Source organism: Bos javanicus, chromosome 5 (genome assembly GCF_032452875.1).
Source record: "Bos javanicus breed banteng chromosome 5, ARS-OSU_banteng_1.0, whole genome shotgun sequence".
NCBI lineage: Eukaryota > Metazoa > Chordata > Mammalia > Artiodactyla > Bovidae > Bos > Bos javanicus.
The window spans coordinates 42,861,648-42,887,718 of NC_083872.1; the positions used below are offsets into that span (position 1 = coordinate 42,861,648).

Here is a 26,071-nt window from a genome sequence, read left to right on the forward strand (position 1 = left end):
AGGGCAGGAGAAGGGGACGACAGAGGATGAGATGGCTGGATGGCGTCACCGACTCTATGGACATGAGTCTGAGTGAACTCCGGGAGTTGGTGATGGACAGGGGGGCCTGGCGTGCTGCAATTCATGGGATCACAAAGAGTCAGACACGACTGAGAGACTGAACTGAACTGATGGTGGTTTTATTTCTAGTTTTTTAAGGAATTTCCATACTATATTCCACAGTGGTTGTATCAATTTACATGCCCATAAGAGCATTCCCTTTTCTCCACACCCTCTCCAGCATTTATTGTTTGAAGACTTTTTGATTATGGCCATTCTGACCAGTGTGAGGTGATATCTCATTGTAGTTTTGATTTGGTTTTCTCTAATAATGAGCAATGTTGAGCATCTTAGGTCTGAAGTAGGTTTCTTGTAGACAGCATATATATGGGTCTTGTTTTTGTATCCATTCAGCCAGTCTGTGTCTTTTGGTTAGAACATTTAATCCATTTACATTTAAAGTAATTATTGGTATGTATGTTCGTATTGCCGTTTTCTTAATTGCTTGGGGTTGATTGTAGAGATCTTTTTCTTTCTCTTGTATTTCTTGACTATATAATTCCCTTTAACATTTGTTGTAAAGCTGGTTTGGTGGTACTGAATTCTCTTAACTTTTGCTTGTCTGAAAAGCTTTTGATTTCTCCATCAATTTTGAATAAGATCCTTTCCAGGTATAGTAATCTTGGCTGTAGATGTTTCCCTTTCAGTGCTTTAAATATATCCTGCCATTCCCTTCTGGGCTGCAGAGTTTCTGCTAAAAGATCAGCTGTTAAGCATATAGGGTTTCCCTTGTATGTTACTTGTTGCTTCTCCCTTCCTGCTTTTAATATTCTTTCTTTGTGTTTAGTCTTTGTTTTTTTGATTACTGTGTGTCTTAGCATGTTTCTCCTTAGGTTTATCCTATATGGGACTTATTGTGCCTCTTGGACTTGATTGACTATTTCCTTTTCCATGTTGGGGAAATTTTCAAATATAAATTTTATCATACCCTTTCTTTTTTTCTTCTTCTTCTGATGCTGCTGACCCCTATAATTTGAATGTTGGTGCATTTGATATTGTCCCAGAGGTCTCTGAGACTCAGTTCTTTTCATTCTTTTTACCTTATTCTGCTCTTCAGAAGTTATTTCCACCGTTTTATCTTCCAGCTCACTGATTTATTCTTCTGCTTCAGGTATTCTACTATTGATTCCTACTTGATCGTGTGGATTTAATCTGTAGCTTGTACAGCTGGTAGGAAGGTTTTGAGTCTTCTTCCTTAGCCGCACTGCCCCTCAGTTTCATTTGTGGTTTTATTTCCACCTCTACATGTAGGTGATTTACTGGAATTTGCTCCTGAGGCTGCCCTGGAGGGCTTGGGTTTGCCCCTTACTCAGGGGAGTTGGTGGCTAGGGCAGTAGGAAATATAGTGCTCTAGAACGGTATGGCAACAAGTATTGGCCAATACAATTCCAGTATTCTTGCCTGGAGAACCACCTCCCTGATGGAGAAGGCTGGCAGGACACAGTCTACAGGGTTGCAAAGCATCGGACATGGTCGAAGCAACCCTGCATGCACAGACACAAGACTTTTTTTTGCCTGTAGCAGCTCTGCCCCAGTAAGAGTTGAGCATGAAGATCGCACCACTGCTTGGCTTGTGGGGACCCTGATGGTGCCAATTGTGCAGGGACATGGACTGCGTCTGCCACAGAAGTTATGGCCCTATCAGAGTGTTCGGTGCATCAGGTATAGAGAGACTGCCCTGGCTGGGGTCCTACCCTGTAGATCGGCACATGAGGCACTTAAAGGGGCACCCTGGGTGGGGTCCTACTCTGTAGTTTGCATATCAATCACTTAACAGAGCACCCTGGGTGGGGTCCTATGCTCTAGGTCAGTGCATCAGGTGTTTGGGCCACACTCTCTATCATTCGGCTGCTGATGCTGGCGTGTGGGGAGACTGCTTCCATGGCTGTCTGGCATTCCTCCACTGGCATTTCCCACCACAATCTCCTCTCTCACATCCCCTCACAGTCAACAGCAGCCCTTCCACTGGGATTGCTCCACAATCCCTAAACTCCAGCTCCCAGCTGCTGTGCCTTCCAGGGGACCAGCGTCCCTGTCCAGAGTATGAATGGCTGTGTTAAGGACTGTCTGATTCTCATCCCATTTAGGCTGCCACAAATCAGCTGTTTCACTCTCAGCCTTGAATGTTTCTCCTCTGATTCGGAAAATTGCCTTGATGTGAGGATCGGACCCCTGCTTCAGTACTCCCACCCACCGTGGACAGGTCCAGTTTTACTGACACTCCTTGTTTTCCCCCTAGTTCCTTCATCCTACCGTGTTTTGTATGGTTCTATATATTCTTTTCTGGTCAGGTACTGGTCAGGTACTCCTGTCCGCTCTCAGCTTGTGTTCTGCATGCACTTCTGTGTCTGAAGGTGTATTCCTGATGTGTCCGTGGAGAGAGATGTACTCCACGTCCACCTACTCCTCCTCCATCTTGTTCTCACTCTCCTCAACCCTTTTTTAACACAAAGAGAAAAATATGCATTTTAGTTGTGTCAGCAAGGTGTTACATAATTAGTTGTTTTTTTGCTTCGTATGTTTGAACATCTTAACTGTTATTTAGATGAAGACTGAAGGAAATGAAAAAGTATGATTTAGTCATTAAAGAAATCCAAGTTATCAAAGCAAACAGATTAGTTATTTCTGACTTAAACCTACCTTGCCAGTTAACCGCCACATATTTGTTGAGCATAAGGTATGTTCTAGCACTATTAATCCTTGAGGTTTGTCATTTGTTACATTTTCTGTAATTATTTAAATTTAATATACATCAATAGCAAAGGAGAATATCCCAGTACTTAGTCAATAATGACAAATATTTTCCTCCAAACTGACACTAAACTAAAATTGGCCTCCTTTAAGTTAAGTGGAGAAATCTCCTCCTGTTGCTTTACTAGGCTAAAGCAGTTGTATTTCACACATTCGTTTGTTTATTAGTTTATGAATAAGATATTTATCACATGACTTCTATATTCTGCACTCTATATTAGACCCAAAGGATGGAGAGATAAATGAAAACTTCACTGTCTAATGGGAGAAACAAACACATAAAATATGTTTACGTTACCTTGATAGGTGCTATATATAGCTAGCAGATATGAGATATCTAGAGGGGAGTGCAGCAAATTTAGCCCAAGAAACCTTCCCAGACAAAGACGAAGTTGGAGTAATGGAGCAATTTTTCTATCTGAGTCTTTCAGAAACCCATGTTAAGGCTTGAAATAGACAGTGAAATTAATATGACAGGTTGTACTTATATAGATATCTGTTCTTTCTCCATACCCTTAAGGTTGAAGAGGAACAACGCAAGCATATTAGTCCTTTTGTACTTAGAACACAGGTACTTTGCCTGTGTTCAGTAATAATGCTCCAGAGATCAATTACATTGAATTTCCGTATCTTTAAAATATGTTCTTCTCTTTGGATCTCTCTTATCCAACAAAGTTTGCTTAATGAGATTGGTGTCACATCTAATAACAAAAAAGCTTAGTAACAATTGTTTCTTATTAAATACCCTGCATGAATATTTGTGCCAAAATTTCAGATAACAATGTGTTCTTATTCTTTGTGTTATCAATAGAAGAGATTAGTCTGAAGAATATCTGGAAGAACTTTGTATGTTATATATAACATATATATAGATCTTGGTCCTATATACATTGGAAACTTCATTTTTTGCACACATGTAAGGGAATTCAGTTTTGTTGAGGCAACTAGGGAAATTTTCAATCATTATTCCTTCAAATATTCTTTGCCCCTTTCTCACTTTTCCTTCTGGTACTCCAAATACTTTCTATCTATCTATGTATCTATCTATATATATATGTTTTTATATTTGATCATATCCCACATGTCTCATATGATTTGTTCTTATTTTTTATTTTTGTTTCTTACACTAGAAAATCTCATTTGACCCATCTTCAAGTTTACTCATTATTTCTTCTGCCAACTCAAATGTTTTATTAAGCCTCTCTAGCAAATATTTCATTTGTTACTGTACTTTTAAAGTTGAGAATTTCTATTTGGTTCTTTTTAATAATTTTGATCTTACTGATTTTTCTATTTGGTGAAATGTTATTTCATAGTTTATTTCACAGTTTATTTCTTCTTTATTTTGTAAATGTATTAATAGTGACTGATTTGAAGAATATATTAAATAAATTTCATATCTATAAGTTACCAAGGATATAGTCTATTGATTGCTTTTTTCTATGTATGGACCATACTTTCTTGTTTCTTTGCATATCTTACAATTTTGGCTGTTGTTGAATGCTGGAAATTTTTAAATATATAATATAGTTACACTGGAAATCAGATCCTCTGCTTTTTCCAGGATTTGCTGTTGTTGCTGTTTATGGATTTAGTGACTTTCTTGGAGTAATTCTGTAAAAGCTCTTTTCCTTTTCTGTGTGGTTCACTGCAGTCTGTGCCTTGTTAACTAGTGGTCAGCACATAATTTGACCAAGATTTGTGTATGTTTGTGCACTTCTTATATGTTCTAAGTGTAATATTCTGCCTTGGCTTTCACTTGATGCTTAAACAAAGACTCAGAGTCAGCCATAGATGAAGAATTATGGTTTCTTCAAGGTCTTCCTTGGCCATTCACACAGTTCTACACAAGCACGTGGCCTTCTAGATCCCCAGTAATATGCCTGAGCTTTTAAAAGCCCTCCTATTTGACACTGGATCAAGATGGTGAAAGAGTAGGCTATGGAGCTCATTTTCTCCTATAAATACATAAAAAATACATCTGCAAATGGAAGAGTTCTCATAGAACATCTATTGAACATGGGCAGAAGACCTCTGACTTCCAAAAAAGCAAGAAAATCGCTGGGCAGGGCAAAAGAAAAAGTTTAAAAAAAAAAAGGAGAAGGGGAGAAAGGAATCAGGATGGGACCTGGGACCTGTGTCCTTGGGAGGGAGCTGTGAAAGGGAAAATTTTTCTGCATGAAGGGAAGTCCATTCACTGGCAGGCAGATCAGCAGGGACAGAGAGGGAGCTTTGGAGCCTCAGAGGAGAGCATAGTAACTGGTTCACTGAGGCCAAAGCAGAGAGAGACTTGCACAGTCAGTGCTGCCCAGCACTCCCAAGCTTGAGGTACTCATCACTGAGGTAATGAGGGGCTTGTGCTTTGGAGGTAAGACCCAAGGAAGAGGACTGGGGTTGGCTGCATGGAGATAGCCTGAGGAGGCTAGAGTGTGTTGTGAGAGGAGGCCTGGGCCCACCAAGGAGGGAGGGCAATAATGTTGGACGGGTGTGAGAAGAGAGGGGTGGGCCCACCACAGGAGCTTCTTTCTCTGCACTCACTCTGAGGTGGCAAGGCACCAGCAAAACAAGCTCCAGGGGTAGGTACGAGCCACTGCTGTCATCTCAGACTCCAGAGGTAGGATCAGACTGCTGGTGAGGGTCTGTGACCAGGAGCCAACCACTGCTTCTCTCTTTCTGGGAGCCTGCTTGAGTTGTGTACCTGCACACCCCTTATCAAGGGGATAATGGCCAGCACAGGCTAAAGAAAGAGACAGCAAGCCTCCAAACCAAAAATAGCCTTCATACCAAAAAAATGTTAAACCATTTAAGCTACACAGAGAAGCTTCTGCATATAAATAGCCCTTTAAGACTACAGTAGATGATTGTTTCTGCTAAACTGACAAGAGAACTATAAGCAAAATGACAAAGTAGAGGAGCCACTCTCAGTTAATAGACCAAGAGAATTCCCCTGTGTCGGGAGCCGCGTTAGGCATTACTGACAAAATGGAGGCATGGCCCCAGGCACCCTCTCCTCATTCCACAGGCACAAACCCAGGATGAAGGAGTTAGGCCTTGTAATTCTGACTTGTTTTTTCCTCTCCTTGCTGAGTTGACTGAAAAGGAATATTAAGGTGCTTATTGTTCTTGAGAGGAGCATGAGAAGGCACAAAGCCTTCTGCAGCTGTGCTCAGAGAATAATTCATAAAGTTAATCATTGACATTTGTTTAAGGACTTTACAAAAGAGTGTTCCAGGATGAGCACATAGGCCGCAGCTCGAGGCCATGGGAGAGATTGCTTTCTGAAGCCTGTTTGTGAGGAAAAAGTTGATGGCAAAGGAGTTTACTGAATTTAGGCTTAAAAATAATTAATATAGTTAGAAGTTAAAGATTTAAGGAATGTTGTAAAGTTAGCATATTTTATTATAGCTCATAGAAGTTAGGAATTTTTAGAGACACTATAGCTAGAAGCCTTTTTAAGAGAGAGTGAGCTCAAGATGTTAGGGGCAAACAAGATTTAGGAAGATAAGTAGTAAACTGAGGAATGTAGCATGAGTTACAATGTAATCACAAGTTAACTATAGGACACATTAGAGGAAGTAGACAATAGATGGTAAGGCTGATTCTGAGAGAAGCACTGAAGCAGGAACTCTGTTTGAAGAGCAACAATGATTTATGGAGATAATAAATCTGGGTGAGGGGGAACTGAAAATGTCAAATCTCTGACATAATGTTTTTGTAAAAGTATAAAAGAGAATCTTAAACTTGAAATAAAGAGGCAGTCCAAAAGAAAACTGAGAGGCTGTCTCATTGCCGACACCATTCATCTCTTCAGGTTGAATCCCTGGCTGCGGGAGCTGGACTCTGGCACCCCTGAAGGAACAATGAAACACACCATTTGAATCTAATAGACACTTAGATCCAAATGGAGGTAATGAAAATATTGAAGAAATTAAGAAAGGATATGGACAGAAATGCAGATTACAGTAAAAAGGACTAGAAACTATAAGGAGGAGCCAAGAAAAGTCAGAAAATTAATTTACTGAGATGAAAACTGAGCTAAAAGCAAGATTAATAATGCAGAATAAAGAATAAGTGATATGAAAGATAGAATAATGGTCAGTAACCAATCAATAGCAGACAGAAAGCCAAACTGGGGAAAAAAATATTGAAAGCAATATAAGAGACCTGTGGGATAATATAAACTGTGCCAGTCTACACATAATCAGGGTTCTAGAAGGAGAAGAAAGAGAAAGGAGGACTGAAAATGTATTTGAAAAAATTGTGGCTGAAAACTTCCCAAATGTAATCAAGGAAACATGTATTCAGATACAGGAAGCACAGAGGGTTCTAAACAAGATGAACCCAAACAGACCTACACCAAGACATGTTAAAATGGCAAACATTAAAGAAAGGATTCTAAGGGCAGCAAGAGAAAAACAAGGAGTTCATTACAAGGAAATTCCCAGAAGGCTATCAGCTGATTACCTACAGAAACACTGCAGACCAGAAGGGAGTGGCAGAATATATTTAAAGTCTTGAAAGGGAAAATCTACAACCTAGAATACTCTATCCAAAAGTTTATCATTTAGAAAAGGAGGAGATGCAAAGAATTTCTCAGACAAGTAAAAGCTAAAAAATATGGCAACGCTAAATCTACCCTACAATAAATATTGAAACATCTCCTCTGAGTGGAAAAGAAGCAAGAAGATACAGGCAGAAGAAAATCATAATTTGAAAGTAAATCACTTAAATTAGCCAGTATACAGATCAAACAGAGATAAAGGAAAAAAATGTATTTTTGAAATCAATGATAAACACAAGGAACAGCAAAAAGATAGAGATGAAGGTGTAAAAAATAACATCAAAATCATAAAATATAAGGAAAGAGTAATAAAATGCAGATTCTTTTTTTTTTTTTACAGTGTGTTTAAGCCTATATTGCTATCAGATATAGGAAGGTGTTAACATACTTGAAAAATAGGGAAACCACAAATCAAAAACATACAATAGATTCACAAAAAATTAAGAGAACACAAGCATAAAATAAATCATCAAACCACAAAAAGAAAGAAACAAGGAAAAAACAAAGAATCAATCAGAAAACAAGATTTAATATGTCAATAAATATTTGCTTATCAATAATTGGGCAAAGTAATCAATATTCAGAAAACTAAGATCATGGCATCTGGTCCCATCACATCATGGGAAATAGATGGGGAAACAGTGGAAACAGTGTCAGACTTTATTTTTTTGGGCTCCAAAATCACTGCAGATGGTGACTGCAGCCATGAAATTAAAAGATGCTTACTCCTTGGAAGGAAAGTTATGTCCAACCTAGATAGCATATTCAAAAGCAGAAACATTACTTTGCCAACAAAGGTTCGTCTAGTAAAGGCTGTGGTTTTTCCTGTGGTCATGTATGGATGTGAGAGTTGGATTGTGAAGAAGGATAAGCGCCGAAGAATTGATGCTTTTGAACTGTGGTGTTGGAGAAGACTCTTGAGAGTCCCTTGGACTGCAAGGAGATCCAACCAGTTCATTCTGAAGATCAGCCCTGGGATTTCTTTGGAAGGAATGATGCTAAAGCTGAAACTCCAGTACTTTGGCCACCTCATGTGAAGAGTTGACTCATTGGAAAAGACTCTGATGCTGGGAGAGATTGGGGGCAGGAGGAGAAGGGGACGACAGAGGATGAGATGGCTGGATGGCATCACTGACTCGATGGACGTGGGTTTGGGTCAACTCCAGGAGTTGGTGATGGACAGGGAGGCCAGGCGTGCTGCGATTCATGGGGTCGCAAAGAGTCGGACACAACTGAGTGACTGAACTGAACTGAATATTGTTGTTGTTGTTTAGTTACTAAGTCATGATGAACTCTTTGCCACCGCATGGACTGTAGCCTGCCACACTCCTCTGTCCATGTGGTTTCCCAGACAAAATTTTTGAATGGGTTGCCATGTCTTTCTCCAGGAGAGCTCCCCAACCCAAGGATAGAAACCACATCTCCTGCATTGCAGACAGATTCTTTACCACTGAGTAGACACCCTTCTTATTCACAGTCTCAATAAAATATTTGGTTTTTATTAATATTTATTGGCCTATCAGTTCAGTCTCTCAGTCCTGTCTGACTCTTTGTGACCCCATGGACTGTAGCAGGCTTCCTTGTTCATCCCCAACTCCCAGAGCTTACTCAGACTCATGTCCATCGAGTCGGTGATGCCACCCAACCATAGTTTCTTTTAAATGTTGTTAGTTTCTTGCTATAAAGCAAAGTAAATCAATCATACAATACTTTTATCCACTCTTTTAGATTTCCTTCTAATTTAAATCACAATAGAGCAATGAGTAGAGATCCCTGTGCTAAACAGGAAGTTCTCATTAGTTGTCTGTTTTATACATAGTAGTGTAAATATTTCAGTCCCAGTTTCCCAGTTCATCCATCCCATTTTCCTCCCTTGGTAACCATATCTTTGATCTCTACATCTGTAACTCTATTTTTGCTTTGCAAATAAGTTCATCTCTACCATTTTTTGAGATTCCACATATAAGCCATATCATGCGATATTTGTTTTTCTCTTTCTGATTTACTACATACTCTGTATGACAACCTCTAGCTACATCCATGTCTTTGCAAAAGACACTCCTTCATTCCCTTTTATGATTGAGTAACATCCCATTGTGGACTTCCCTGGTGGCTCATCAGTAAAGAAGGAAAGGAAGAGACAGCTCCTTTCCTGCAAGGAAAGAGAGACAGCTTCAATCCTTGGGTCAGGAAGATCCTCTGGAGAAGAAAATGGCAACCCACTTGAGAATTCTTGCCTGGGCAATCCCATGGGCAGAGGAACCTGGTAAGCTACAGTGCGTGAGGTCACAAAAAGAGTCGGGCACAACGAGATTACAATATGCTGCCTATAAAAGACCCACTTAAGGGAAAAAGACACACATAGATTGGAAGTGAGGTGATGGAATGATTGTATAATTTGGAGATTAATCATTTATCAGTTGCTTCCTTTGCAGTTATTTTCTCCCATTTTGAGGGTTGTCTTTCCATCTTGTTCATGATTTCCTTTGCTGTGCAAAAGCTTTTATGTTTAATTATGACCTATTTGTTTACTTTTGTTTTCATTTCCATTACTCTAGGAGGTAGGTCAAAGATGATCTTGCTGTGATTTATGTCATAGAGTGTTCTATCTATATATTCCTCTAAAAGTTTCATAGTTTCTGACCTTACATTTAGATATTTATTCCATTTTGAGTTTCTTTTTATGTATGCTGTTAGGAAGTGTTCTAATCTTATTCTTATACATGTAGCTCTCCAGTATACCCAGCACCACTTATTGAAGAGGCTGTCTTTTCTCTATTGTATATTCTTGCCTCCTTTGTCAAAGATGCCAATAGATGCACAGGTTTATCTCTGGGCTTTCTATGTTCTTCCTTTTGTCTATATTTCTGTTTTTGTGCCAGTACCATGCACTCTTGACTATAGCTTTGTAGTATAGTATGAAATCAGAAAGTTTGATTGATCCAGCTTCATTTTTCTTTCTCAAGAATTCTTTGTCTGTTCAGGGTCTTTTGTATTTCTGCACAAACTATATAATTTTTGTTCTAGTTCTGTGAAGAATGCTGTTGGTAATTTGATGAGGCTTGCATTGAATCTGTAGATTGCTTTGGGTAGTATAGTTATTTTCACAGTATTGATTCTTGTGATCCTAGAACAGGCTATATCTCTTCATCTGTCTGTGTCATCTTTGATTTCTTTCATCAGCATCTTACAGTTTTCTGCAACAGATCTTTTCTCTCTTTAAGTAGGTTTATCCCTAGTTATTTTATTTTATTTTTTTGTTGAAGCTTATGCAGCTCAATTTCAGAAAGAAAAAAAAAAAATCAGAAAATGGGCAGAAGACCTAAACAGATATTTCTGCAAAGAAGACATACAGATGGCCACCAAACATATGAAAAGATGCTCAGTATTGCTCACTATTAGATAAATGCAAGTCAAAACTACAATGAGTTATCACTTCACACTGGTCAGAATAGCCATCATTTAAAAATCTACAAACTATAAATGCTGAAGAAAGTGTGGAGAAAATGGAGTCCTCTTTCACTGTTGGTGAGAATGTACTCTGATACAACCACTATGGAAAACAGCATGGAGATTCCTTCAAAAACTAGGAATAAAACTACTACATGACCCAGAAATCCCAATTCTGGGCATATATTTTGAGAAAACCTTAATTCAAAAAGACCTGTGTGCTCCAATGTTCATTTTGCACTGTTACAATCACCAGGATATGGAAGCAATGTAGATATCCATTGACAGATGAACTGATAAATAAGTTGTGGCACATATATACAATGGAATATTACTCAGCCATAAAAATAAATGAATTTGAGTCAGTTAAAATGAGGTTGATGAACTTCAAGTCTGATATACAGTGAAGTAAGTCAGAAAGAGAAAACAGATATCATATGCTAATGCAAATATATGGAATCTAGAAAAATGGTGCTGATGAACCTATTTGCAGGGCATTTCTAGAGACAAAGATGTAGAAGACAATCTTGTGGACACAGTGGAGGAAGAAGAGGGTGAGATGAATTGAGATAGTACCATTAACATGTACACACCACCATGTGTAAAACAAGTAATGGGAAGCTGCTCTGTAACTCAGTCTGGTGCTCTGTGACAACCTACAGGGATCAGAGGAGGGAGTGAGAGGGAGGCTCAAGAGGGAGAGAATGTATATACTCATGGCTGATTTGTGTTTCTATACAGCAGAAACCAATACAACATTGTAAAACAGTCATCCTCCAATTAAAAATAAAAAGTGAGGGGATGGAAAAATGTTTTATGCAAATGGAAATGAAAAGAAACTGGGAGTTGCAATACTCATATCAGACAAAATAGACTGTAAAGCAAAGACTATATAAAGAAGGTAAAAATGTATATAGAAAAAGGTAAAAAAAAATACTTAATGAAAAAAGAATCAATTACAGTCATTAGCATATATGCGTCTAATATAGAAGCACCCAAATACATAAAATAAATGCTAACAAACATAAATGGAGAAATCAACAGGATAGTAGTAACAGTAGGAGACTTTGACACCCCGCTGACATCAATGGAAAGATCTTCTGGACAGAAAATCAATAAGCAACATAGATCCTGAATGATGCAATAGAGCAGTTAGACTTAATTGGTATTTTCAAGACATTACATAAAAAAAATCACAACACACATTCTTGTCAAGTGCACATCAAACATTCTCTAGGATGGACCACATACTGGGCACAACAAACTTCAACAAATTTAAGAGTAGAGAAATTATTTCAAGAATATTCTCTGACCACAACAACATAAAACTAGAAATCAACCATAGGAAAAGACATGAAAAAATATGATTACATGGAAACCAAAGTACAAGCTACTAAAAAATGAATGGATCAAAGAGGAAATCAAAAGGAAATTTTAAAATACCTTGCAACAAATGACAAAACACAGCCAACAAAATCTATGAGGTGCTACAAATGCAGTTCTTGGAGAGAAGCTCATAGCAATACAGGTCTTTATCAAAAATCAAGAAAAATCTCAAGCAACCTAACCTATCACCTAAAACAATTAGAAAAAAAAAAGAACTAGCAAAACCTAAAGTCAGGAGAATGAAGGGAATATTAAAGATCAGGAAGGAAATAAAAGACTAAAAAATAAAACAAAACTCCAATAAAACCAAGGTCAAGTACTTTGAAAGGATAAAGAAAATTGAATGCCTCTGGCCAGGCTCACCAAAAAGAAAAGTAAAAGAATCCAAATAAAATAAGAAATTAAAAAAGAGAGTATCAAAAATCTGATACTGCAGAAAACCAAAAAAATACATAAAAGAATACTATGAACGATATATGCCAACAAATCTGACAACCTAGAAGAAATGAACAACTTTCTAAAAACATACAGCCCACCAAAATTGAATCAAGCAGAAATAGATAATTGAACAGACCCATCACTTGAAGTGAAATAGAATCTGTGATTTTTTAAAAAAAGAAAACTACCTTTAAAAAGCACCCTATAAACAAAAGTCCAGGACCAGATGGTTTCACAGGTAAATATGATCACACATACAAAGAAAACTGTTTCTCTTCAAACTCTTCCAAAAGAGAGTGAACACTCCCAAGACATTCTGTGAAGCCACAATCATCCTGCACCAAAACCAGATAAGATGCCACCAATAAAGCAAATTACTGGTCAATGTCTTTTATGAATATAGATTCAAAAATTTTCAACAAAATATTAACAAATTGAATCCAACAACACATAGAAAAAGTTCTACACCATGACCAAGTGGGATTCATTAGAAGTTCACAAGGATTGTTTAACATGCACAAATCAATTAATGCAGTACACCACAATGAAAAAGAAAAAAAACACATGATCAACTCAATAGATGCAAAAAAAAAAAAAGCATTTTAAAAAATTCAATATTCATTTATGATAAAAAAGAAAAACTCTTACCAAAGTGAAAATAGAAGAAACATCAGTTCAGTTCAGTTCAGTCCCTCAGTCGTGTCCGACTCTTTGTGACCCCATGAATCACAGCACACCAGGCCTCCCTGTCCATTACCAGCTCCCGGGGTTCACTCAGACTCACGTCCATCGAGTCAGTGATGCCATCCAGCCATCTCATCCTCTGTTGTCTCCTTCTCCTCCTGCCCCCAATCCCTCCCAGCATCAGGGTCTTTTCCAATGAGTCAACTCTTCGCATGAGGTGGCCAAAGTATTGGAGTTTCAACTTCAGCATCAGTCCTTCCAATGAACACCCAGGACTGATCTCCTTTAGGATGGACTGGTTGGATCTCCTTGCAGTCCAAGGGACTCACAAGAGTCTTCAGCTCCACAGTTCAAAAGCATCAATTCTTCGGCACTCAGCTTTCTTCACAGTCCAACTCTCGCATTCATACATGACCACTGGAAAAACCATAGCTTTGACTAGATGGACCTTTGTTGGCAAAGTAATGTCTCTGCTTTTGAATATGCTATCTAGGTTGGTCATAACTTTCCTTCCAAGGAGTAAGAGTCTTTTAATTTCATGGCTGCAATCACCATCTGCAGTGATTTTGGAGCCCCAAAAATAAAGTCTGACACTGTTTCCACTGTTTCCCCATCTATTTCCCATGAAGTGTTGGGACCAGATGCCATGATCTTAGTTTTCTGAATGTTGAGCTTTAAGCCAACTTTTTCACTCTCCTCTTTCACTTTCAGGGCACCATAAAACTCCTAGAAGAGAGTACAGGCGAAACATTCTCTGACATAAATCAAACAAATGTTTTCTTAGGTCAGTCTCCCAAAGCAATAGAAATAAAATCTAAAATAAGTTGCACCTAATCAAACTTACAAGCTTTTGCATAGTAAAGGAAACCATTAAAAAAAAAAAAAAACAATGAAAAGGCAACCTGGAGAAGGGGAGAAAATGTTTGCAAATGATGCCACTGACAAGGGCTTAATCTCCAAAATATACAAACAGGTCATACAACTCAACAACAACAATAAAAAAAAACAACCCATTTGGAAAATAGGAAGAAGCCCTTAATAGACATTTCTTTAAAGACATCTGGCCAGTAGGCACATGAAAAGATGCTCAACATCGCTAATTAGAAGACAAATGCAAGTCAAAACTGTAATGAAGTAGCATTTCACACCAGAGTGGTCATCATTAAAAAGTCTACAAATAACACATGCTAGATAGGGTATGGAGAAAAGGGAATCCTCCTACAGCATTGGTGGCAATGTAAGTTGGTGCAGTCACTATGGAAAACAGTATGGAGATTCCTTAGAAAATTAAACATAAAAGTACCATGTGATCCAGCAATCCTATTCCTGGGCATATACCCAGACAAAACTAATTCAAAAGGTATACAGACATCTATGTTCATAACAGCACTGTTCACAGTAGTCAAAATATGGAAGCAACCTAAATGTCTATTGACAGATGAATGGATAAAGAGTAGGTGCTACAAATATACAATGGAATACTACTCAGTCATAAAAAATAATGCCATTTGCAGCATCATGGATGCAACTAGAGATTATTATACTAAGTGAAGTAAGTCAGAAAGAAAGACAAATACCGTGTGATACCACTTGTATGTGGAATCTAAAATATGGCACCAATGAACCTATCTACAAAATAGAAACAGACTCAGAAACGTAGAGATCAGACTTGTGGCTGCCAAGAGGAAGGGTGACTAGGATTTGGGGTTGGTAAATGCAAACTATACATTTAGAGTAGATACACAAGTCCTACTGTTTAGCACAGGGAACTACATCCAATGTCCTAGGATTAACCCATAATGGAGAAGAATATTTAAAAAGATTGTATTTATATATGTATAAAACTGAGTCACTTTGCTGTACAGCAGAGATTGGCACTACATTGTAAATCAACTATACTTCAACAAAAAATATATTATAAAAAGAAAAAATTTTAAATATAAAACAAAACAAAATGTTAGAAAAGAATCAGAGACAACTCAAGCAGCAAGAACATTAAGGAACACATTCAAACAATTAGTAAGTCTACAAGCTGGCATTTAATCAGGTGTTTGGGTTGTTGTTTTTGACTCCAATAATAGTTAAAATCTTTTTCTACATGTATTCTTTTAAAGGCTGTGTAGAAAAAAAAGCATAAATCACACAGATTACTTTTATATTCCTGTTAAAAGTCTATAACTACTAATAAGAAGATAAGACAAAGAGAAGTAAATCCCTATGGATGGCTTCTTATCTTGCCTACCTTGTAGGGTATGATTCTCAGCCATGCAGAATTAAATGGGACAATGAAAAGCCCATAGGTCATATCATTTAAAACCCAATTGAGAACTAAATAAAATTCCTAAAGTGAAAATACATAAGTAAATAAATAAATGCTGCCTGCTGATTTATAGACTTATTTTGTCAGGTAGAGACCTTTTCCTCATGGTTCTCCAGACTTATGGGGCTACCTTCAAAACTGCAGTTGTGGTGGTTTAGAGCTGGCATTGAAGTAATTGCTAGGTATACAGTAGGATCTACTGATGGTATGCTTGTTACTAGGGGCTCAGGTGAGTGTGGGTTAGGTTTGCTGCTGGGTGGATGAGACTGGCTCCAGTACCTTTGTTCAGTAGGGTGGTCCTGGGCCACAGTTCCTTTTCAGAGTGCACAGTTGAGACCTCAGTTGGTCAGCCTATTTCTGGGTTTGTGAATCCGTGTGACTCCCACCAGGACTCCCACCAGGACTCCAAACTTTTACACATTATTATGTGTCTGATGGAAATTACTATCATTATTAAGCAATAAGTGCAGCCCTTAAATGCCTTCCCAGGCGATGCTATGAGGGGCTTCCTCCTAGCTCAGTTGGTAAAGAATCTGCCTGTAATGCAGGAGACCTGGTTTCCATCCCTGGGTCAGGAACATCCCCTGGAGGAGGAAATGGTAACCCACTCCAGTATTCTTGCCTGGAGAATCCCATGGACAGAGGAGCCTGGCAGGAGCCTGTGTCCATGAGATCACAAGAGTCAGACACGACTTAACAACTATACCACCAACACCACCACCAGGTGACGTTAGTGGTAAAGACCACCTGCCCATGCAGGAGGCATAAGGGACATGAGTTTGATCCCTGGGTAGGGAAGATCCCCTGGAGGAAGGTATAGCAACCCACTCCAGTATTCTTGCTGGAGAAGTCCATGGACAAAGGAGTCTGGAGTGCTATGCTCCATAGGGTCAAAAAGAGTCAGACACAATTGAAGCCACTTAGCACGCATGCACAGAGACCTTAAAGAGTCAAATATTTGAAGATTTGTCATTAGTGTATATAATCAAATAAGAACTGTTATGTCTTAAATATATTTTATTTGAGAAATCTATAGTTTTTCTACAAATCAATCACTAATATTTGAGACCTCACAGCAAGAAGATGTATTTGGGTAGGGTAATCAATGCATAAGGTAATTGAGAAGAATATTACTGAAAAAAAGATTTTTTTAAAGAAGATAATCACTAGTCATTTTGCAGAGACATTTTGGCTAATAGACTCAAGGAGTTGTACTAAAGACATTGCTGCTGCTGCTGCTGCTGCTGCTGCTACGAAGTCGCTTCAGTCATGTTTGACTTTGTGCGACCCCATAAACGGCAGCCCACCAGGCTCCCCTGTCCCTGGGATTCTCCAGGCAAGAACACTGGAGTGGGCTGCCATTTCCTTCTCCAATGCATGAAAGTGAAAAGTGAAAGTGAAGTCGCTCAGTCGTGCCCGACTTCTAGTGACCCCATGGACTGCAGCCTACCAGGCTCCTCCGCCCATGGGATTTTCCAGGCAATAGTAGTGGAGTGGGGTGCCATTGCCTTCTCCAACTAAAGACTTTAGTAAGTAAATAAATCCATAATATGTGAAGACACCAGGTTGGACTATACATTTTTAAAATATTTCAGTATAAATCCTAACATTGTAATTGTTTTATCTGCTCTTGAAGGTGATAAATCCCAGAAAGAAAGGAAAAAAGAAGAAATATACTAACTCAGGAACAGTAAGTCAAATTTTATGTTATACATTAAGGATTCAAATAGATGAATTAAAAAAAATATATATATAATATTTGGTATCAAATAGAAGCAACTAAAAACTGAACTCTTTCATTAGGGTTTTAATATGAAGGTATATAATACAAAATTAACTTTCCATGGGAATGATTGTAATAGAGAACACCTCATAGGACATAGCAATACAGCTTCCTGCAAGTTGTTTAGGGGTTGAATTGTGTCTGAGGGAAGAGGAAGTTTCATTATGAATTCTTCATTTAATGAAATCACACCAGAAAATCAAGCAGGCCTGAAAAAGTGAAGTAACCCTGTGTCCTTGTAGATAATTTGCATGTTGTTCTTCAAAGGAAGTAAATTGGTCATAGAAAGGAGTTACTTAATTTTTAGCCCCTTTTCTTCTGATAATTTTAAATATAAGAATAATCAGTCCTAGAAGAGTTTGAAATAGATTATCTTTATTGATTTACAAAATGCTAGGAAATATAATTTTCTCTCTAACACTTAGAAAAAAGTCCAGTTGGGATTGCAATTAGTACTAGTACTAGTATATAATTCTCTTGTTTTTATTTTCTTTTGTTTTCTTTCTTCAGGTCACCTTGCTGTCTTTCTTGGTAGAAACAGAAGTTTCATTCCTTGACTATATTAAGGGAGGGTAAGTCATTATCTGAAATTGTTTCATTGCTTAAGCAATGCTGAAAGGCAAGTTTGAATGTGTTTAGAAACTTCATGACAACAGCTGTCAGAGACATCACTTCTGTAAACCTCTTCCAAATGATGATTAAGAGGGTTTTGTTGTTGTTCTTTTTTATTTGTTTTTGCCAATACTGATTTATTGCTAGAGTGTTGTCAAGCCAAAGTGGAGGCAAAGGAACAAACACAGTTTCCTCCAAAACAGAGAGCTTAACCCCTATTGCTGTTTGTTAAGAAAACAAAACAAAAGCTATACTAGCCCAAATGGGCATTCTTTGCTATATATGGGCATCTTGAAACCTGCCACTTGGACACAGATTGAGACTACAGGCTGATTGTTTCAATAAAGTCAAAGAAAAACATACTAAGAAGGAAAAATGTTTGCCAACTCTCCTTAGTATTCCAATATCTCTGAATATTGTTGTCTTTTGAAGATGGGAAAATAGACAGTTGAATTTGTCATAAAAAATATATTCCTATGTAAATAAACTCCTTGGTACAGTAGGTAAAAAGATAAAAAAGATGAACTCTCTTAGCATGCTCTTTATAAACTTTTTTTTTTTTTTAAGAAAAAAAAAGCACTTGATAGATCTGGCTATAATTTGCATGTTGAAATGATAATTTCAAGTTTTAAAATTCAAAATTCCTTTCAAGTTTGTTCTTTTGGCTTTGCTTTGTGAGTCTTTAAGTTAGTGGTACGTGTGTGTGTGAGAAAGAAATACCCAATATGTATTGTCAGCAGTACAAATCTAATAATATTTTCATGTGAATCTATCATTAAAGATATTTTCAGAATCTGTTACGAATAAATCAATTTTATTGGGTATTCATATTCTTCTTTTGAAGATTCCTAGGGCTAATTAGGGAGAAGGCAATGGCACGCCACTCCAGTATTCTTGCCTGGAAAATCCCATGGACAGAGGAGCCTGGTAGGCTGCAGTCCATGGGGTCGAAAAGAGTCGGACACGACTGAGCGATTTCACTTTCACTTTCACATTCATGCATTGGAGAAGGAAATGGCAACTCACTCCAGTGTTCTTGCCTGGAGAATCCCAGGGACGGGGGAGCCTGGTGGGCTGCAGTCTCTGGGGTCTCACAGAGTCGGACATGACTGAAGCAACTTAGCAGCAGCAGCAGCAGCAGGGCTAATTAGAACAAATGGGTTTCAGTAATACCTAAGCAATAAACTTCTTGACCACTGTCATTTTTATACTGCTTACCACCTCCAAGATTTTATTTTATTTATTTTTGGCTTACATTATTACATTATTTTGGCTTACTCCAACTTACAGCACTATCTGTGCTGGAAGAAATGTGACATTTCCTGCCAGATTGTTGTTTTTTAATAGCTACATTGTCTTTGGCTCCTTGCAACCCTATGGACTTTAGCATGGCGGGCTCTTTTGTCTTCCATTATTACCTGGAGTTTGCACAAATTCACGTTCATTGAGTTGATGCTGTCATCCAACCATCTCATCTTCTGCCACCACCTGCTACTTTTGTCTTCAGTCTTGCCCAACATCAGGTATTTTTCATCTCTTCAAATAGGTGGCCAAAGTATTGGAGATCCAACTTCAACAATAGTCCTTCCAGCGAACATTCAGAGTTGATTTCCTTTAAAATTGACTGGTTTGGTCTCCTCACAGTCCAAGAGACTCTCAGGAGTCTTTCGGCATCACAATTTGAGAGCATCAGTTCTTCGGCACTTAGCCTTCTTTATGGTCCAACACTCACATTAGCATACGACTACTGGAAAAACCATAGCTTTGACTATGCAGACGTTTGTTGACAAAGTGATGTCTCTTGCTTTTAAATACAATGTCTAGATTTGTCATAGCTCTTTCCAAGGAACAAGCATCTTTTAATTTCATTACTGTAGTCATCGTCTGCAGTGATTTTGGAGCCCAAGAAAAGAAAATCTGTCACTATTTCTACTTTTTCCCTTCTATTTGCCGTGAGGTGATGGGACCAGATGCCATGATCTTAGCTTCTCATTTTTTTTTTTTTAACGTTGAGTTTCAAGCCAGTTTTTTTCACTCTCCTCTTTCCTCCTTATCAGGAGGCTCTTTGATTCCTCTTCACTTTCTGCCATTATAGTGATATCATCTGCATATCTGATGTTGCTGATATTTCTCCTGGCAGGCTTGATTCCAGCTTGCGATTCATCCAGCCTGGAATTTCGCATGATATACTCTACATAAAAGTTAAATAAATAAAGTGACGATATACAGCCTTGTACTCCTTATCCAATTTTGAACCAGTCAATTGTTCCATGTCTGGCTTTGTTGCTTCTTGACCCATAGGTTTCTCAGGCAACAGATAAAGTGGTCTGGTACTCCCATCTCTTTGAGTATTTTCCACAGTTTTTTGTGTTCCATATAGTCAAAGGCTTTAGCATAATCAATGAAGCAGATGTAGATATTTTTCTGGAACTCTCTTGCTTTCTCTATGATACAGTGAATGTTGGCAATTTGGTCTCTGGTTCCTCTGCCTCTTCGAAACTCAGCTTGGAATTTCTGGAAGTTCTCATTTCATGTACTGCTGAAATCTAACTTGAAGGATTTTGAACATAACCTTGCTAGCATGTGAAATAAGCACAATTGTGCAGTGGTTTGCACGTTCTTTGGCATTGCCCTTCTTTGGGATTGGAATGAAAACTGAACTTTTCCAGTCCTGTGTCCATTGCTGAGTTTTCTAAATTTTCTGGCATATTGACTGCAGCACTTTCATAGCATAATCTTTTAAGATTTTAAATACCTCAGCTGAAATTCTGTCACCTCTAATAGCTTTGTTTGTAGTAATGCTTCCTAAGGCCCACTTGATTTCACACTGTAGGATGTCTGACTCTAGGTGAGTAACCACGCTATCCTGGTTATCCAGGTCATTAAGACCTTTCTTATTTAGTTCTTCTTCATATTCTTTCCACCTCTTCTTAATCTCTTCTGTTTCTGTTATGTCCTTACTATTTCTCTCCTTTATCATGCCTATCCTTGCATGAAATGTTCCCTTGATATCTCCAGTTTTCTTGAAAAGATTTCTAGTCTTTCCTATTCTATTGTTTTCCTCTATTTCTTTCCACTGATCATGTAGAAAGGCCTTCTAATCTCTCCTTGCTATTCTTGAATGGAACTCTGCATTCAGTTGGGTATATCTTTCGCTTTCTCCCTTGCCTTCCACTTCTCTTCTTTCTTCAAATATCTGTAAAGCCTCCTCAGACAACCACTTTGCCTTCTTGCATTTCTTTTTCTTTAGGATGGTTTTGGTCACTGCCTCCTGTGCAATATTATGAACCTCTGTTCATAGTTCTTCAGGCACTGATTTAATCCCTTGAATCCATTCATCACCTCCCCTGTTTAATTAAAAGGGATTTGATTTAGGTCATACCTGAATGGCCTATTGGTTTTCCCTACTTTCTTCTATTTCAACCTGAATTTTGCAATAAGGGTCTCATGATCTGAGCCACAGTCAGCTCCAGATCTTGTTTTTAATGACGTATAGGGCTTCTCCTTCTTTGGCTGAACAGAACATAATCAATCTTATTTTGATATTGATCAATCTGTGATCTCTGTGTTTAGAGTCATCTCTTGGGTTGTTGGAAAAGGGTGTTTGCTATGACCAACATGTTCTTTTGACAAAATTCTGTTAGCCTTTGTGCTGCTTCACTTTGTACTCAAAGGCCAAACTTGCCTGTTTTTCTGGGTATCTCTTGACTTCCTCCTTTTGCATTCCAATCTCCTATGTCATTTTGGTGACTGCACCGAAGTACTGCATCTCAGACTCTTTTGTTGGTTATGAGGGCTGCTTCTTTTCTTCTAAGGGATTCTTGCCCACAGTAGTAGATATAATGGTCATCTGAATTAAATTCACCACTCCTGTCCATTCTAGTTCACTGATTCTGTAGATGTCAATGTTCAATCTTGCCATCTCCTGCTTGATCTCCCATTTACCTTGATTCATGGACCTAACATTCCAGTTCCTATGCAGTATTTTTCTTTATAGCACTAGGTCAGATTTTACTTTCACCAGTTGATACATCCACAGCTGAGCATCATTTCAGCTTTTGTGCAGCTGCTTCATTCTTATTGGAGCTATTAGTAATTGCCCTGTGTTCTTCCTCAGTAGCATATTGGACAGCTTTTGACTTGAGCTGCTGATGATCTTCTGGCACCATATCTTTTTGCCTTTTCACATTGTCCATGGGATTCTCCAAGCAAGAATACTGGAGTGGGTTGCCATTTCATCCTCTTATGAACCACATTTTATCAGAATGCTTCACAATGACCCATCCATTTTGGGTGGCCCTGCGCACATGGCTTCAATGAGTTATGCAATCCCCTTCACCATGATAAGGCTGTGATCAGTGAGGGGGTTTCTAATAGAAGTCATGTATAAATGGAGCCCCAACCCATGAGGTATACTTTGTTCCAATCCTGGCTTCCCAAAACTTTTACAGGAACCCATTTTTTACTTATAAATGGATCATGGAGAAATAGAATTTGAAATTTACTACATAATTAATGTAACTATACTTACATTTATACCTAAAAAGGACATGAAAAATATCTTCATATGACTCATTTTTATATAAAAAATGTGTATAATAAAGGCATGTATCTTTTACATATACTACAATTACACATTTACCTATTGTTCATCACTGTTTCTAATACTTAGTATTATACAGATATTGTCCCTTTTGGTGATAGAATCCAAATAGGGAATGCAAGATAGTTGTTGTAGTATGTATATTTATGTGTCTTTGCTCTTCAGGACTTGTTGTAAGCAACTGGGTATGAAATTTAAATTCTAATTTGTGTTAATAATACAGTGAGGAGATCTGGTTTTATCATGACACTCCTATCACTTCAGTTTCCTGTAGTTTACATGAGTTGCCTTCATTTCTTTCATGAGCTTAATATACCTTATTTATTTCCTTTCATTCTGAAGTTCTTATTTATATTCCTACAGAAAACTTACTCTCACCTATCAACTTATTACACAGTGTAATTTGCATATAGTAAAATTGCTAATACCTGATAGTAAGTGCCTCAAAGTAATTAACTTTACCCATCTCTCCATTGGCTCCTTTTCATTTCTGCTCACCTCCTTTCTCCTTCTCCCTCTTTCTCTCATGAGTAATATTCATGTTGATAATTTCCTCTTTTTTGAAACAAAAATAATGAAGTTTATTTAGTTGATGTACTGGTAATTTTCAATCTTTTTGGAACTAATGTTTTTTATCTCCATTGCTGCTAGTGAAAAATACAGTTTAATTAACATAGCCTAAGGAAGAGTGATGCTTTGGCATGTAGAATATCTAAAAATTTTAATATCTAAATTTCTAAAATATTTCAATAATATCTAAAATATCTCAATAATATCTAAAATAATATCTAAAATATCTCAATATCTAAAAATCAGATATTGATATTTATGAAGATTTAAGCTTTATTTAAATGTGAGTTATAGGGATTTATTAGGGCGGTTACTTCATGGATTTCCTGATAGACTCTAATTATAAGAAATGAGGAACAGAGTTTTATATTGTCATTTTCAAAATCTCTACTGGTATGAAACCATAAATTGTAGCCATTTGAAATGGAGAACATGGAAACCAATGCAGAAATGTAGCAACATCTATTCCAAATATTTCAACAGATAACATTTATTTTTCTTAATATATTTCCTATTGATTTCTTTAGACATTGTAAGAGACTTCCCTGGCAGTCAGTGGTTAAGACTTGTGCTTCCACTGCAGCGAGCATGGGTTAAATCCCTGGATAGGTATTATTTTCTTCTTTTACTATTAAGAAATCTCATCCGCTTAGTAGATAAATGCACTGCAATGTTGGAAAATTGTACTGAGCAGACACATAATAACATAAACTTTCTGAATAACAGCAAAACAGAATATGAACTGCATTCATTTCAAATTAGAATTAAGTATAATAATTGACATTTATTATGTTTTCAATAATGTCTATTGACTATTTTGTGTATAACCTTGGCCTGGATTTCCAGTTTTTTGCAACTAAAAACATTCTGTAAACTGGTAAACAGCTCAGTAGTATTTAGTACTATTCATAATAATTTTTTCTGAAACCACAAAAACTTTGATTTTATTAGTATTTTATTTCCAAATTTAGGTAAAGAAGTATTATGTCTCCCAAATTTTAAATATAAATATCTATATTTGTGTTTCACATTGTAAATGTGAAATGGTAAAAAGAAAGTAATGTAAAATGAAAATAATCTATTATGACACTAGAATCCCATGTAATCATACTCTCTTGATAATCACTATTAGATATTTATTTATTCCCATGCACACATCATTATTTTAATGAGTGGGATCACACTGTGTACAATATTTTAATGTATATTTTCTTCATTAAATATATTGTGTATATATGTTTCTTTGTCAGTACTTATAGATTTACCATATTTTAACAGTTTTCCATCATATAGATGTACATAATTCAGTTTAAAAACCTGTTGATACACACTTTGAAAGTGAGTGTGGCAGATTAATTTTGCTATATGGCAAAACCAATACAATATTGTAAAGTTAAACAAAATAAACTTTTTAAAAAAAGAATTAAAAAAAACGGGAATCATATAAAAAAAAAGAAAAGAAAAGAAAGTGAGTGTTAGTTGCTCAGTTGTGTCAGACTGTTTGCAACTCCATGGAAGAATTGTGTCCATTTTATTTTCTTATTATAAACAAGGTTACAATGTAAACTCTGGTGCACAGCTTTTTGTATACTTCATCTAGCATATCTACAAAGTCACATCCTAGAAACAGTACTGTCATATTTCTAAATTATTGTGCAGATAAAAGCATAAAGATAATAATTTATACTTCTCATATCTGCATATGCAAGTTTACCATATACTTTGCTGTTGTTCAGTCACCAAGTCGTGTCTGACTCTACGCAACTCCATGGACTGCAACACACCAGTCTTCCCTGTCACTCACCATCTCCCCAAGTTTGCCCAAGTTCATATACTTTGAATCAGTGATGCCATCCAACCATCTCATTCTCTGTCACCCTCTTCTCCTTCTGCCTTTAATCTTTCCCAGCATCAGGGTCTTTTCCAATGAGTCAACTGTTTGCATCAGGTGGCCAAAGTATTGGAGCTTCAGCTTCAGCATCAGCCCTTCCAAAGAGTATTCGGGGCTGATTTCCTTTAAGATTCACTGGTTTGATCTCTTTGCTTTCCAAGGGACTCTCAAGCATCTTCTCCAGCACCACAGTTTGAAAGCACCAATTCTTTGACATTCTTCCATCTTTATTGCCCAGCTCTCACATCCACCCATGACTACAGGAAAGATCACAGCACTGACTATACAGACCTTTGTCACAAAGTGATGTCTTTGCTTTTTAACGCACTGTCTAGGTTTGTCATAGCCTTCCTGCCAAGAAGCAATCAATCGTCTTCTTAATTTCATGACTGCAGTCACCATATGCAGTGATTTTAGAGCCCAAGAAGAGGAAATCTGTCCCTGCTTCCACCTTTCCTCCTTCTGTTTACCATGAAGTGATCGGATCAGATGCCATGATCTTAGTATTTTTAATATTGAATTTTAAGGCTGCTTTTTTCACTCTCTTCCTTCACTGTCGTCAAGAGGCTCTTTGGTTCCTCTTCACTTTTTGCCATTAGAGTGGAATTATTTGCATATCCGAGGTTGTTGTTATTTCTCCCAACAGTCTTGATTCCAGCTTGTAACTTACCCTTACTGAATAGCTTTATTACTTTTAAACTTTGCTAATTTAATAGATAAATATTATGTCACTGTCAGTTTTTAAACTGTGGAACCTCTTTTTTAGCCGTTGTGATGTTCTTTGTAAAATTCCATGTTTAACCAGTCATATCTTTGGAAACACAGGTTTCAGAACCTTTTGTTTTTGCTTTTCCTCTGCTCCATCTTCCCTAGTCCCACAGATAGAAATTGAGGGTTTTCAGCTAAGGACTTAAGACCAAATT

General features: G+C 37.4%; 1 protein-coding gene across 4 annotated transcripts in view; it reads left to right on the plus strand.

The window, feature by feature from the left end:
- The window catches only part of CPNE8 (copine 8), a 276,946-nt gene that overhangs the window by 190,018 nt on the left and 60,857 nt on the right, over positions 1 to 26,071 (plus strand). For all 4 annotated transcript variants that reach the window (XM_061416467.1, XM_061416469.1, XM_061416468.1 and 1 more), the window contains 2 exons: positions 17,326 to 17,379; positions 17,983 to 18,044. In XM_061416467.1, coding sequence (XP_061272451.1) covers positions 17,326 to 17,379; positions 17,983 to 18,044 — 116 coding nt within the window. The remainder of the gene's footprint in view (positions 1 to 17,325; positions 17,380 to 17,982; positions 18,045 to 26,071) is intronic.